Here is a 13710-nt window from a genome sequence, read left to right on the forward strand (position 1 = left end):
GTATGTGTGCCGGAGGAAGTAGCGTGGTGATTGTTAGATTTCATCCCGAAAACGCCGCCGAACCCCAAAGAGCTTTGGGGTCGTCTGTTTTGGGTTTGCTTTTACTTTGCAGATAGTGAAGAGCTCTGTCCCCCTTCAGCTACAGATTAAGGGGGTGCTGGAAGGGGCGCGGGGGTAAATCAAGGATTGGGGAGAGGGGGGGCGGGATGTGGATGTGGCATCCCGCCGAGTCAGGTCATTTCATCCTTCGCCCCCCACCGTCTCGGTGGGTACTGAGGGGGAACCCTTAGTTACTGCAGTAAGAAAAGGAAGTGGGGGGCGGCAGGGAAGGGGAGGGGGGGGGGAGTTGTGGGGAAATAGGTTGAGGCGGGCTCCCGCAGAAGGAAAGTGTGGAGCGGATTTCATTTGGTCGCTGGAAGGAAGAAAAAGAGAAGCTGTCATTTGTGTGTGTGTGTCCCTATACGAGGGCCTCCTGGTTCCTTGTTAGCTTATAGAGAGGGAAAAAAAAAAAAAAACGCGTTTGATGTTACGTCTGACCAGCTGCTGTTCTCCATAATAACAAGAGAAGTGCCTGCCCTGCGAGTTGCGTCACTTTGCTTCAACTTTAGGCTAGAAATCAAGAGAGAGGGAGAGTTTCAGGGGAGGCAGGAGCGAGCTGGAAAGCCCTGCCGTCTTCCTCCCTCCCACCTACCCCTCCTCCTTTACCCCTCTCCTTTCCCCACCCCCTCTCACCCCTCCGAAAAAAAAAGGAAAAAAAAAAAAGGAAAAAAAAAAAAGAAAAAACTTTTTCATCAGAGGAAAGAGGGAGATCTCTTTGGAAACATGGAGCTGCTGTGCTGCGAGGTGGATCCCATGAGGAGAGCTCTGCCTGACCCAAACTTGCTCTACGATGACCGCGTTTTGCACAACTTGCTAACCATAGAAGAGCGGTATCTGCCCCAATGCTCCTACTTTAAGTGCGTCCAGAAGGACATCCAGCCCTTCATGAGGAGGATGGTGGCCACTTGGATGCTGGAGGTTTGTATCCCGGCTCCTTCCCCCCGGCCTCGGAGCGGTGCCGTTCGCGAGAGGCGAGGGGGGGAAGGCAGTGCGGCCGGCTGCGAGATCCCCTCCGCGGGCAGCACCTCCGCCTCGCCTTCTTCCCTCTCTCCCTGCAGCCTCTCGCCTCTCCGGTCGCGGTGGGGGTTCCTCTTCTCCCCCCGCCGCTTCTCCTCCCCCTCCTTAGCTCACCCGGTGCGGTGCGGTGCGGTGGGGGAAGGGGCGCGGGGAGCATCGGCAGCCCCTGGTGGAAATCGCCCCTGCCGGGGGTCTGCTGCAAAAGGGGGTGCAGGAAGGAAGGAAGCCGAGGGGGGTCGGGGGAAGAGTTGGAAAAGTCATTTGCAATTAAAAAGCAAAGAAAAGCCGCCTCCGGCGGCGGGCGGCCGCGAGCGCTTGAGATTGAGTCTTTTCTGGGAAAAGGGAGTTGCGCCCGGGGCCGGGCGAGAGACGGGGAGTGCTTCGTGCCCCCCGCGTTTTGCCCAGCGAGGATTTCATGCCCACGTATGCAGTGGTGAAGACATGTCTTTTTTTTTTCGCCATATTGCGTTGCATGTAGCTCTGCTCGCAGGCGCCGAACCCGTCTTCCCTCTTGCCCAAGAAGGGGCTCGGAAATGCACCCCACCACTGCACCCCGTTCCCTGTGGTCTGGCGCGTGGCTACTGGGGAGCCCGAGCGGGTGGTGACCCCCCCCTTCACCCCGGTACTTCAGGAGGGGCGGCAGCGGGCCCGGATCCCCGCAGACTGGCTTGCCTTGCCCTGGTCCCGACCACCCATCTTTTGCCCCTTCGTATCTCTTTTGTGGGGGCCCTTTCCCGGACCAAACCCCCTGGGTTGGAAAGACCAGACTCTCCACTTGGTTTTCATGTGCGATTTGTGCTTTTTCTCCTAGGCTCCGATTTTTTGTAAATTTTTGAAACAATTTTTTCTCTCGCTCCTGCTAAAAGGATTCAGGCTGCTCGGGTTCTCCACCCCACCTCGCCTCCGCTGTGTCTCCCGTCCTTCCCCCCCCACGCAGGATTGGGGGCGCAGAGCTGGGGGATCCCCCCCGGAGGAATTTTTGCAATTGTCGGAAACGAGAGGGGACCGTCTCGGGATGCCACCGGCACCAAAACCGGGACCTCCGAAGAAGTTCTGATATTTTTAATCGATTTTTTGAAAATATGACGAAATGAAAAAAAAAAAAAAGGAAAAAAAATTGGGTCGCAGGAAAAAAAAAAAAAAAAAGTCGGAGGCTGCTCGCTTGCTGCTGGATGGGGCTTTTCGGCTCTCCCACAGTGTCTTGAATTCATTTCTTACTGAATGAACTAAAGGAATGTGAAAGCCGATTGACAGCCTTCCCAGCCTCTCCAGAGATCTCCCCCTCCCCCAAAATTTAGCTCCCCGGGAAACAAAAATAGCAGAAGCCATAGCAGGGAGGCAGTGGTCTTGTTTCGTGGGATCACTCATTTATGTCTTTTTTCCTTTTTTCTCTCTTTTTCTCTCTTCTTCCTGTCTCCCCCCTCCCAACCCCATCGCCCCATCCTCCCCTCCCCACGCTCCTCGCTCACAGGTCTGCGAAGAGCAGAAGTGCGAAGAAGAAGTTTTCCCTCTGGCCATGAATTACTTGGACAGATTCTTAGCTGTGGTGCCCACTCGAAAGTGCCATCTGCAACTGCTGGGGGCAGTGTGCATGTTCCTGGCCTCCAAGCTGAAAGAGACAATCCCCCTCACAGCCGAGAAGCTGTGCATATACACGGACAATTCCATCAAACCCCAAGAGCTGCTGGTAAGCAGCCCCCTTCCACCTTCTCTCCATCAGCCTCTACGCTGGTGGCCAACTCCTTCCCTCGCCCTTTCCGGCACTCGAAGCCATCACTTTTGCCACCCACACCCCTCCGACCCTACCCCCACCTTTAAAACAAAAAATAATCACGGTTTTCACTTTTTTTTTTTTTTTAAGCACTTGGTGAATTGTTAAAAAAGTGCTAATGACCGGGAGAAGACCCGGTGCTAAAGCCCCGAAACCTCAAGCGCTGGGTACCGGGACAGGGAAGGGGGTGACACATGGGACCTCCCGGTCGTTTTTTCTGGCTCCTCCAGAAACGTGCTCGTTGGCGGGCACGGCGCAGCCCGGATATATCTATCTATATATCTTGGGTGTGTGTGTGGGGGGGGGGGTGTGCTGCGTGCCCGGCGGGGTCTGGGTGCCCGCCTTGTCCCTCTCGGGGGGTGCGGGTGTCCCCGCTGGGGACCTCGCCGGGAAGGAGGCGCCGGGCGCACGTGCGCGGGGCGGGCGGCGCGGGGCGGCGGCGCCACCTGGCGGCAGACACGCGGCGCTGCGCGTGACTTCACCCCTTGAGCGGCGGCCGGGCGGCCCCGCGCCCCCGGTGAGGGACGGCTGGGGGGGGGGGGGGGGGGGAGGGGGAGAGAGAGGGGAATGTGGGTGCTGCCGGGAGCCGGAGATGGGTAGGACATGGGTGGGTTCACCTCCTTGCTGAGGGAGGGGTGTGTTGGGGGAGGAGGTTGGTTCTGTCGGGAGTGGTGTCCGGGGTGGGTCAGGTGCGGGCGGGTGGGTGAAGGTGTTGGTTGGTGCCGGCCGGGAAGCCGCGGCCTTGTTCCTGCGGGTTTTGCGAACGTGGTTCCCCTCTAGGTTGTCACCCGGGCAGGTGTCGAGGTGGAAATTTGGCTCGGTGGGAGGAAAAGGCCAGGTGTGGTGGTGCTCGAACGGTGGCAGTGCTGCTGCCTCCGACTCGGATGTAGTGAAAGCAGGAAAAAAGAGTCAGAGAGTTACTCAGCGGAATGATACTCGCAAAGCCCTCGCTCCGTGAGATCGAGCACCAGACAAGTCTCGAAGCCTCCCAGTGAGACGGAGGCTGAGCCAGATAGCTTTGTTCTCGTGGATCCTGGTGCATGTAGCCAGCTGGATCCCAGGAGAACATCTCCTATGAATCACTGAGTGAAGGCAGTGGGAATTCCCCCCAGGGAGGGGCTGGGAGCTCCTGCTTCTGCAGGGTACAGAGCTTTGCCTTGCAAACCCTGCCGTGGCTGTCAGGCACCGGCTGGCCCCTTGGTGATACCGGCTGTGGGGACATTTTGTGACCCCCATGGCAAGGGGACAGGGAACGGTGTGCCAGCCTTTCTGTGGCACAGGGATTTAAGCACGGGTTCTAAGTGCTTCCCTGTATCCGGCTTTATAGGTGAAGCGCTCTCCTATAGCAAAATCTGCCACGTTAGTGATGTTGGGAAGTTGGGTCCGTAGTTAATTTGTCATTACATTCAAACATGAGATCTCTCAAGCTATGGAGGGTGCTGTCAGAATCCAGTAGGAAGGTCTGTAGGAAAGTAGCTCGCTGTTAAAGCGGGCATCTATTTCAGAGAAATGGGTGCAGAAATGGCATTGTGGGGGCCATGTTTATGGTTTCTCAGCAACGGTGGTTGGTTGACGACTCCTTGACTGCAAAATTCAAGGACCTTTTTTTATGATTTGCCAGCTCTACGAGCTTGGCTGGGGCTCCCCGGCACGCTGAGCTCCATCAGACTCACGCATCATCAAGACTCAAGAACCAGTGCATGGAATTTAGTTAATAGCTAATAGTTGATGCATGGGGCACAAAACAAGTCCAAGCCCTGAGCTTTGTTCACTCTGCAGGGCACTGTAAGGTATTCGAACCCCATTTTAAATGTTGAAGTACACAGGTCGAGCCCTGCTTGAACCCCATGGCCAGATCTGTTGATTAGGTACCATCTCTATTTGTAATCACGTTGTGGGGAATGGCCAGTTGTTGCATATGCACCTAAGCTTTCTTCTGATTTCTCTGGGAGTTTGGGGCATGCAAAGAATGTGGGAACGGATCGTAAGTGATTTATTGGCAGATAATTTACACAGGCTACTTTTTGGCTGTGGTACATGCACTTCCTTTCTGCAAAGCCTGTCTCTGAGTAGTTAAAGCACCATTAGATTTATCTGCAGGAGCTTTTGAATGTAGTTGAGGGAGAGAATACCATCCAGCTAACTTTGCCAGTTTTTAAAAGAAAAAAAAATAAAACCAGAAAAGGTTATTTTTGTGCATCGTTATCCGCAGGGCTTTAAATGGCTATAAAGTAAGGACTATAGCCATTTAAAAGAAGTTAAGGGGAAAAGACCACAGTGACCTTGGCAATATCTAATTGCAGGCTAAACTTTCTGGGTGGGCATTCAGCGCTGGATAAAAAAAAAAGTAAAATCTTGGCAGGAGCTGCCAGGTCTCATTATTTTCAGTAGAGCTTGACATTTCCAGTGTTTAAAAAAAAAAAAAAAAGAATAAAGTCAACAACTTCAAAGCAGTAGGGGCATACGGAAAAAAAAAAAAAGTTTGAGCAAAACTAATTTAGCAGTGATAAAATTACAGTCAGAGAAATAAGTAAAGGGTTTTTTTTTCAGGCTTGTTTATGGCTTTTCATCTCTCTTCCCTGTTTCCCCCTGCAGGAATGGGAGCTGGTGGTGCTGGGGAAGTTGAAGTGGAACCTTGCAGCCGTCACCCCGCACGATTTCATCGAACACATCCTAAGGAAGCTGCCTCTACCTAAAGACAAGCTGCTTTTGATCCGGAAGCATGCACAAACGTTCATTGCCCTTTGTGCCACAGGTAGGCCAAGGTGCTCTGGCTGTGCCTGCTGCTTTCCATGTGGCTTGAAGGGCACATTTGTCACTCTTGGTACAAAAGCTTTTCATGCTCTATATGTGATGGAGGAAGAGCGACTCGAGGTGGCGGGACTGTTTGCAAAGGGCATCATGAATCAAACTCTGAAGCTGCAGATAAACAGAATTCTGGCAATTGGGAGCTGCAGTGCACTTGCAGTCCTGTTCCTATAGTGTGTTAGCAGTAAAGTCAGAAAGACTTGATTAGACCATAGAGTTTTCTGCTTTACCCATTCACTAATATTTCTGGAGGGCCACAGGTTGTCAGGACAGATGTGGGACAGTCTCAATACTGGAAGCTGTTATGTCCCATTAGCCCAAAATGCATTGGGCTAATGCATTTCATTAATGGGGTTAGTACATTTTACATTAGCTGGACACAGTCCAGATGAAAGGTAAAAATTGTATTTTAACATGTATGTGGTACTGCCAAAGTACTGGAGCATAGGGAATGACAAGAAGTAATTATGTTTTTTTAAACATGTGGATTCTTTCTCTAACTTTGGTCCAAGAAAGCAGTGAAACTAGTCTGTTTCATAGGGAATAATAATTCCCCTTTTGTCATATGTTTGGCTGAATACAATTTATGAAGATTTAGGTGAGAAAAACTGGTTCTATGGCAGAGAGGCTTTTAATGTATAACAGCAAAACATTGCTTTTTGTTTGTTTGTTTCCCAGTGACATTTAGAAAACAAGTCTATTGAAATTTTCCTCCAAAGGATTAATGGTTAGAATACTTCTTAGAAGCTAGACCTGGAACAGATAAACTGTTCCAGTTTATCTGGATAACAGATAAATGCAGTGTTTTCCAGGATTATTATCAAGTAGTGTATGGCTCAGTGTTTGTATCCACCAAAATTTGACATACTTAGTCCCTTGTGATAGGAACTGTTCTGCCTACATGTCTGCAGAGGGAAAAGGAAGATGAGATGCAGTTTTTGGGTGTGAGTGTCTACTGCTCTGACTGCTTCTCAATATTTCAAATGCAGTGGCTGCTTTTACAACTGTAAGCCAGTTTTTGCTGCCTCAGTTGATACATTTTAGAGGATCTTATATGAGTTATGTTGGGTTACTGACTTTTTGGTTAACAAAATGTTCAAGCTTTTTCTCCTTTTCCTGCTGGTGCATGATCATTTTCAGAGAGAAGACCACAGGACTCAATAGAAATATTGCTCAAAGTCTGCAGGATCTCTCTTGGTAATTCATCAGACATTTCTGGACTAAGTAGCTTTTTATTTGAGTTTTTCTGTCAGCTTTGCTTTCTTTCTTTCTTTTCCTTCTTCAGCTTCCAACATATCTGGATGTCGTCTTCTAAACCAAACTAACCTTCACTCTCTTTTGTTGCTTTCATCTACTACAATAGTATTTTGTTTTATCCAAGAGGATGTTTTCTTAAGTGATGTAGATTTCATTATGATTCAACTTTTCAAATTCTAGTCTGTAATCCTTTGCTCTTAAAGTTTTCCAAAGAACCAAACCATTGCAGGACTGTACAGGGCCATGAAAGACTTTCCAAAGTCCATGGCTCTTCTTACACCCTTCTCCATGAATTCTTTGATAGTTAGGCCCATGCTTTACTAGGTCATTTACTGATATCCAAAACATCATCCCATTTCCAACTCTGAAACCAATCACACACTTCTCTCATGTCTTTCCCCCGTGTGATCTGCTTCCTCATGTTATATGTCTCAGATCTGTGAACTGAAATCCTTCACGTAGAGTTTAAAGAGGCAACAACTCACAGGTTCTTTTCTTAGTATTGAAATACATAATTGACTACATACAGAGCTTCTGGAATGACAGGGCACTGTGGTGCTGGCTGTACATTTTTTCTTCTCATCCTGTTTTCTGCAGACCATTGTGTCAGCTTTTAGTTTTGACAAGGACCCGCAGCCTCTTGCAGTTTTGAAAGCAAGGATTTTACCCAGTCCCTCCTTCCCACTTGTCTAACTCATTTCCAGTTTGCTAGCAAGTTACTACTCATGTTGTTTGCATTGTAGAAATGACATGTTACTCCTGGGTTAGCCTTTCACTGCCACTCTTCTCAAAGTCACTCTTGGCCTCCTCAGTGAAGAAAAGCCCCTTCTCATCAGACTTCCTTCCAGATTCAGTTGTCATTTCCTTTTCTGGTCTTTTTTGTTGCAGAGCTCTCATCAGCCACTGTGTTTCTTCTTTCCCTTTCTCCCTCAAAGCTTCTGCTCTCTGCCAGCTCAGGTTAAGCCCAGTGTTTCATTTCCCCATTTGTCTTCTTTCAGCAGTATGACCTCCTTTGACATGTGGCTGCCTCTTCCCTTGCTCCCTTCATGTGTTTTCAGCTTGGTTTTGACTCTTCACTATTACCAAACATGACCTTGCTCCCTTGCTGATGGCTCTGGTCTGGATCACAGTAATGAATATCTTCTTTCCATCTCCATGCAGCTTTCTCAGCTCTTGACTATTTTTTCATTAGTGTATCCTGCATAATGTGGCATATTTTGAACTTTTTTCCTCTACCCTAAATTTTATTTCACCAGCTGCTTCATCTTTATTTCCCAGGAAAAGTGTTACACCAGCAATTTTTTTACAGAGCCAGTTGTGATCTCGGTTCTGCAGTACTTGGTGTTAGTAAATGGAGAGGGTTGCAGCAGTGTGCTGGATATCAAGGATCATTTCGATATCCCATCTATTTTCCCTTTCATTCAGTTCTTTTGTATATTGCTTTCAGTTGTTTTTTACCATTTTGGCACTGTCTCTGTCTCTCTGTCTTTCTTTTGAGCTCAGTTTCTGAAGCAATCTGCATGGATATAAATCCCCATGGCCTCTCCCCAGTCCTTGTGATGATTAATGATTCACATGAGCATGACTGGAACTGGAATGTATCCCTCTCTGCCCTTAGTCCCATCTGAGCATACAGCTGCTGAGCAAGACAGAACCTTATTCCCTGAATAAAAAGTTTTCTCCTTACTATGCTCTGCACTCACCACACTTTCATAAGTCTCCTTCTTCACTGGAGAGGGCCAAAAGTGGTGTTCACCCACAGGCCACCCTTGGCTGTGATTCCAATGCCATGGCTGTGCAAACAGGGTCATTAAGGGATTTGTTGGCTGAGAACTGTCCATGCATGGGCCATCTTTCTTCAGGCTGCCTGGCTGCACAGTAAGAGCACCTAGATGGACATGCACTGGCACAGCCTATTCTGTCATGATGGCACTTTGTTCCTCATCCCTCTGGTGGCTCCCTGTGTAAGCTAAAATCTCCTTTAGGAGTCTTCTCAATTTTAAAGGCACTAACAGGCTGCATCTGGACCCCTTGTCTTTACAGTATAGCTTTACAAAACTGATACTTAAAGCTTTTTCAGCTTGGAAGGATCCTGTTTTATCTGTGAACCCAGTAGAGATCATCCATCTTTTTCTTTCTGGGATCCTGTTGCTTTGCCACTGTGACCCCACCTCCATCTGTTCACCCTTCATCCCTCTATCTCTGCACAGCACTCCACAGTTTGGAAATGTTTTCTCTGGGGTTGCCTGTTTGCTTTTACGTGACATCATCCAAGCCAGGGAATCATTCCTGGAGGAGTCGGAAAGGGCACTGCTTACAGAGCTGTGTGAAGAGCAGAAGGTGACCATGTGTTAAATCCTTGACTTCAGTGTGTCCCTTATTTCTTCTTTCAGGCTGGTCAGGGTCACAGGTGATACCCTGTCGCTTCCTTGCATTATGCTCTCTTGGTGGAGCCTGTACATGCCACTGTTCTGGCTCAGGATACCCCTTTTTATCTCAGTAGCTATAAGGGAATGAGTTTTGAGGGAGGACAGAGTGTGCAAGTCAGGCTCTCAGAAAGGGGAGCTGTGTGTCTCCAAGCACAAGCTGTAATGAAGAGGATAATCTCTGCAAGGAGGTTTTCAGGATTTTATTTAAATGGCATGCAAAACTTGGAAGCAAAAAACTTTGCAGACTTGCAGAGACAGAAGGCAACTTGTGTAGATCCCTAGACTCAGCCCTGTGCGTGGTCTCCTCTGTGCTTCAGCTGAGTCCTGTGGCAGGTGAGATGTTCCCATAATGGATACAATGCAGCATCTCACAAACCACTGGCTTTCCAAGCCTGTGTCTGCAAAGAGGAGGAAAATTTCAGCTGTAAGGCAATCTTGTACAGTTTGCCAAACCTCTGCCCACTGTCTCTCAGACATTAATCATCTACATTTGAAAGCTGAGAAGGCATTTTTTTTTAGCTTCTGGGCCAAATCCTGGGTTCTTACTCAGACACAAGTTCTGTGGAAGTCAATAGGAGTGTTGTCCAAGTAAAGACTGCAAGGTGAGACCCACAGAGCCAGTGATCTGGAGGTTAACCACACAGCAGAATGCTGAGAGGCATGTTTGGTCCTAAGGACTCCTCCTGAGCAAGTCTATGCATCCTTACTGTGTCAGCCAATGTCAGAATCATTGGGCTCAGTCCCTGTAGAGGATAAAAGTGTGATACAAGTTTTATTCAGGACCTGTTCTTTGCAGAGGGAAAGAAAGTCCACAGAGGCTTTGTTGTGTGGAGTAATATCTTGGGAATGAAATACATCTTGCAAACCGGCAGTGGTTGCATGAATACTTTTTGCATGAAAGAAGAGAGAATAATAATGAATTTATTGCCATGCTAAAGAAGGCTTTTGTTCCTGGGAGAGGCAGCACATATCAGTGTATTGAGCTCCCCAGCAAAATGAAGCCACAAGAACCATGGAAGCTCCATCAGCAAGTAAGCAGGGCCTGGGGAGGTCCTGAATGAGCAGATTCACTCCTTGAGTTGTAGGACCTGTCAAATCTGGGAAAATGAAGTGGAAGGAAATGGAGGAAGAGAGACTTGCTGATACAAGCTGGGTTAATTCTTATGCTGGCAAATAAGTTGCCCTTCTTCCTACTAGCTACCAGTTTGACCTTTCTTTTGGTGATTCAAGCACTAACATAATCCTGATCCTTGGTTGGGCTTCCTTACTGAAGGTGTAGAACAAATGAAATTAGTAATCAGTGCAACGAGTTGTTCAGAAATACAGTTTGTGATCAGCTAATAAACAAGTTGTACCAAGTGCTTATATCGTTTAGATAGGATGTTCAACTTGTTGTCCTGTTACTTGGATGGTTGTGATGTAGCATTAGCATTTAGGATACTTGAAACCTGTTTGTATTAAGGCCAAATACTTTTTGCCTTACTGTAGCTTAGAAACAGAATTAGCTCCCTGTCTTGCCACTTACTCAAAGAATGGAAGCAGATCTGCATCCTGGGTTTTTTAATAGGTTTTTGTTTGATCATATTTAGCACTTCCATGCCCATTTTCAAAGGGCTGAAGAGTCAACTAGTTTTGCTTCTAAAATCAGGAATAGTCAACATGTTGAAAAATTGCTCTGTTGCATGGACCTTACAGTGGCTTTCTACTACCTGAAGGGGGCATGCAAGAAAGTTGGGGAGGAACTTTCTGCAGGAGTGCGTAGAGAGAGGACAAGGGCTAATGGCTTTAAGCTGGAATAGGGTAGATTTAGGTTAAACGTTATAAAATTCTTCAGTATGAGGGTAGTGAGACAATGGAACAGGTTGCCCAGGGAGGCTGTGAATGCACAAGTGTTCAAGGCCAGGTTGGATGGGGAGCAACCTGGTCTGGTGGGAGGTGACCCTGCCCACTGCAGAAGGGTTGTAACTAGATGGCCCTTTCCAACCCAAACCATTGTATAGAACAAGAGAAACAAAATGGCCAGTGCAGTTAAAACCATCTGTGTTTGGGAAAAAAAAAAAAAAAAAGGCAGCAAACTGACACTGGAATTGCATTTGGATCAAAACAGGCAAGTACTGAATTCACTACTACATCGTTTCCCTTAGACCTTTGTTTTAAGCTTACCTGATTAAATATAGATCCACGCTTGTGTTCCTACTACAGTCATTGTCTGGGTGAAGTTTGACTGTTGCCTTTAACATTTCATAAGTGAATATTGATTACTGTAATGATTCTGATATCCTGATGGAGGTAACATTCCTTTTTTTCCCCTCTTCTGTTAACTCCCTGCCATGAGAACTGTTACCTCCCTCATGACAGAGGTTTCCAGTTCTGTGCTTGCAACTCTAAAAATAAACCTCTATCAAATTATAGAGATTAAAACTGCCTGTTAAAAAAAAACCAAACAAACAACAAATCACCAGCAGCCAGAGACAGTAACAAAGGTCATTGTTACTAGGTAGAGTTCCCACCTGGCTTTGGCACACTGAGCACGTTCAGCCTGGCTATTTGTCAGTGCTCGTTTCCTTCCGGCAGTTTTCATTTATTGGCTGCAAGTGAGGGCTTCCCCTTGCAGGACCTCTCTGGGTTCCTGCTTCTAGCTCCCTCCTTCTTCAGACTGACTGTCAACCTTGTATTTTTCTGTCTTGGAGGTAGTAAGCCCACCAGGTCAGGACAGGGCTAGCAAAACAGCTCGGCTGTGGTGTGCAGGGACCTAGAACCTGACCGTGGGTTATATGTGCCGTGCTGGCAGGAAAATGTCCTCAGCACATGCCCTGGCTCAGTGAGTTCCAGTCTGAAGCAGGGCACAGATTCAGGGTACCTTGAATTTGCTTGATGACTGGCTGGCTGATCCAGAGGTGGATGTGTTCCAAAAAGCTTTCTTGTTTCTCATACTGGCTTTTTTATTTCCAACACTGATGTTAGTGTGGGGCTGTGCAAGCTTGATCCCTTGTTTTGAAGGTCCTTTATGGAAAAGGTGGTACTGGAATGGGGATGGGGTGGTTTCTAGTATTTGTTGCCTGGGAATAGAAGGTAAAACTAGTCCTGCTTTCTGGCTGCCAAATTCTTCCCTTGAAGTGTGTGTATGTTTATGTCCTCACAGACTATGTAATACTCCTCTTAGTTGTATTTTGCTATGAAATTGCATCAAAATCAGAGGCAGAGCCTTGCCTTTAGTGCCTATTAACCAAGTTTGCATGTAGGTCCAAAGGAAGGATTTTGGACCTTCTTTAGGATTTAAGAAGGATTTAACTCATAGACTTGCTTCAGGTGTTCACTGAGAAGTGATATTTGTAATATTCTCTCTTTAATTCAGGGTTCCTCATCTCCAGCAAGAATTTAAAGTAAAAGCATGTGTTTCAGCTTCCCCTATTTAGGTCTCTTTCTGCCCCTATTTTTTTCTGGTTTTGTTTTTGTTTGTTTTGGTTTTGTTGTTTGTTTTTTCAATCAGCTTTTGACTTAATAACGGAGGGGCAGTTTTACCTGGGTGAAAACTGAGTGAGGATGGAGGGACTTGGCTTGTCACGGGGGAAGCAGGGAAAGGGGTTTATAATTGAAGACAGCATGTAAAAAGCTTGTTTTGAATTTCTTGATGGAATGTAAAGGACTTGGAGGGGCTTCTGCATCCCCTCAGATATGGTACTTAATATTTATGATTTCATTGCACCTTGACAAACATTTCACGTAGTTATTGCTTTGCTTGAATATGGAAATATGTTAATTACGGCCTTTATTCTGCTGCCTGCTCTTTTCCTCAGTCTTTTCTATTCAACCCTCTAGGTGGCCCAGCACAATGTGGCTTCTTTTCTTTCAATGAGCTCTTTCCACACTAATAGGGTCCAGGGTGATGTGGAGAACCATGTGCACAAAATTGGTGCACCACCCCCCATCCCTTTGTGGGCATGTCAGGTTAAATTCATATCAGCAGGAGGGTCAGTGCCATGATTTTCAATAGCGCGAGATGAGGTGATGACTTCAGACAATGGCGCCACACTCTCCAGTTGGAGACACTTGCCTCACCAGTTGCAGTAGTTAATTAATATGCTAAAAATAGAAGCCAGTGATACAAATCGCTGCCTGTTGTACAACAAAGACTGGGCATGTGTAGCTTTGATAGCCAAGTTTATGGTGCTTGTTATGGAGGGAAGTTAGTTTAGAGCTAGAGGCAATGTAAGACTTTCTGGATGCTGAGCTTTAGTCACTCTGGGCCTCTGGCCATTCGCTCGCTGTCTCATTTGCATTATGAATGACATTAAGGGAACTAACAAGGTTATTGGGCATAGAAATGCT

The 13710-nt window shown here is 47.2% G+C and overlaps 1 protein-coding gene across 2 annotated transcripts in view; it reads left to right on the forward strand.

Moving 5' to 3' along the window:
- Positions 1–406: 406 nt before the first annotated feature.
- The window catches only part of CCND2 (cyclin D2), a 34463-nt gene continuing 21159 nt past the window's right edge, over positions 407–13710 (forward strand). The window contains exons 1-3 of one of the 2 annotated variants that reach the window (XM_071733415.1): positions 407–1017; positions 2588–2803; positions 5483–5642. In XM_071733415.1, coding sequence (XP_071589516.1) covers positions 823–1017; positions 2588–2803; positions 5483–5642 — 571 coding nt within the window. In that variant the 5' untranslated portion in view covers positions 407–822. The remainder of the gene's footprint in view (positions 1018–2587; positions 2804–5482; positions 5643–13710) is intronic. The other variant, XM_071733413.1, reaches the window with a different exon arrangement.

Source organism: Heliangelus exortis, chromosome 1 (genome assembly GCF_036169615.1).
Source record: "Heliangelus exortis chromosome 1, bHelExo1.hap1, whole genome shotgun sequence".
NCBI lineage: Eukaryota > Metazoa > Chordata > Aves > Apodiformes > Trochilidae > Heliangelus > Heliangelus exortis.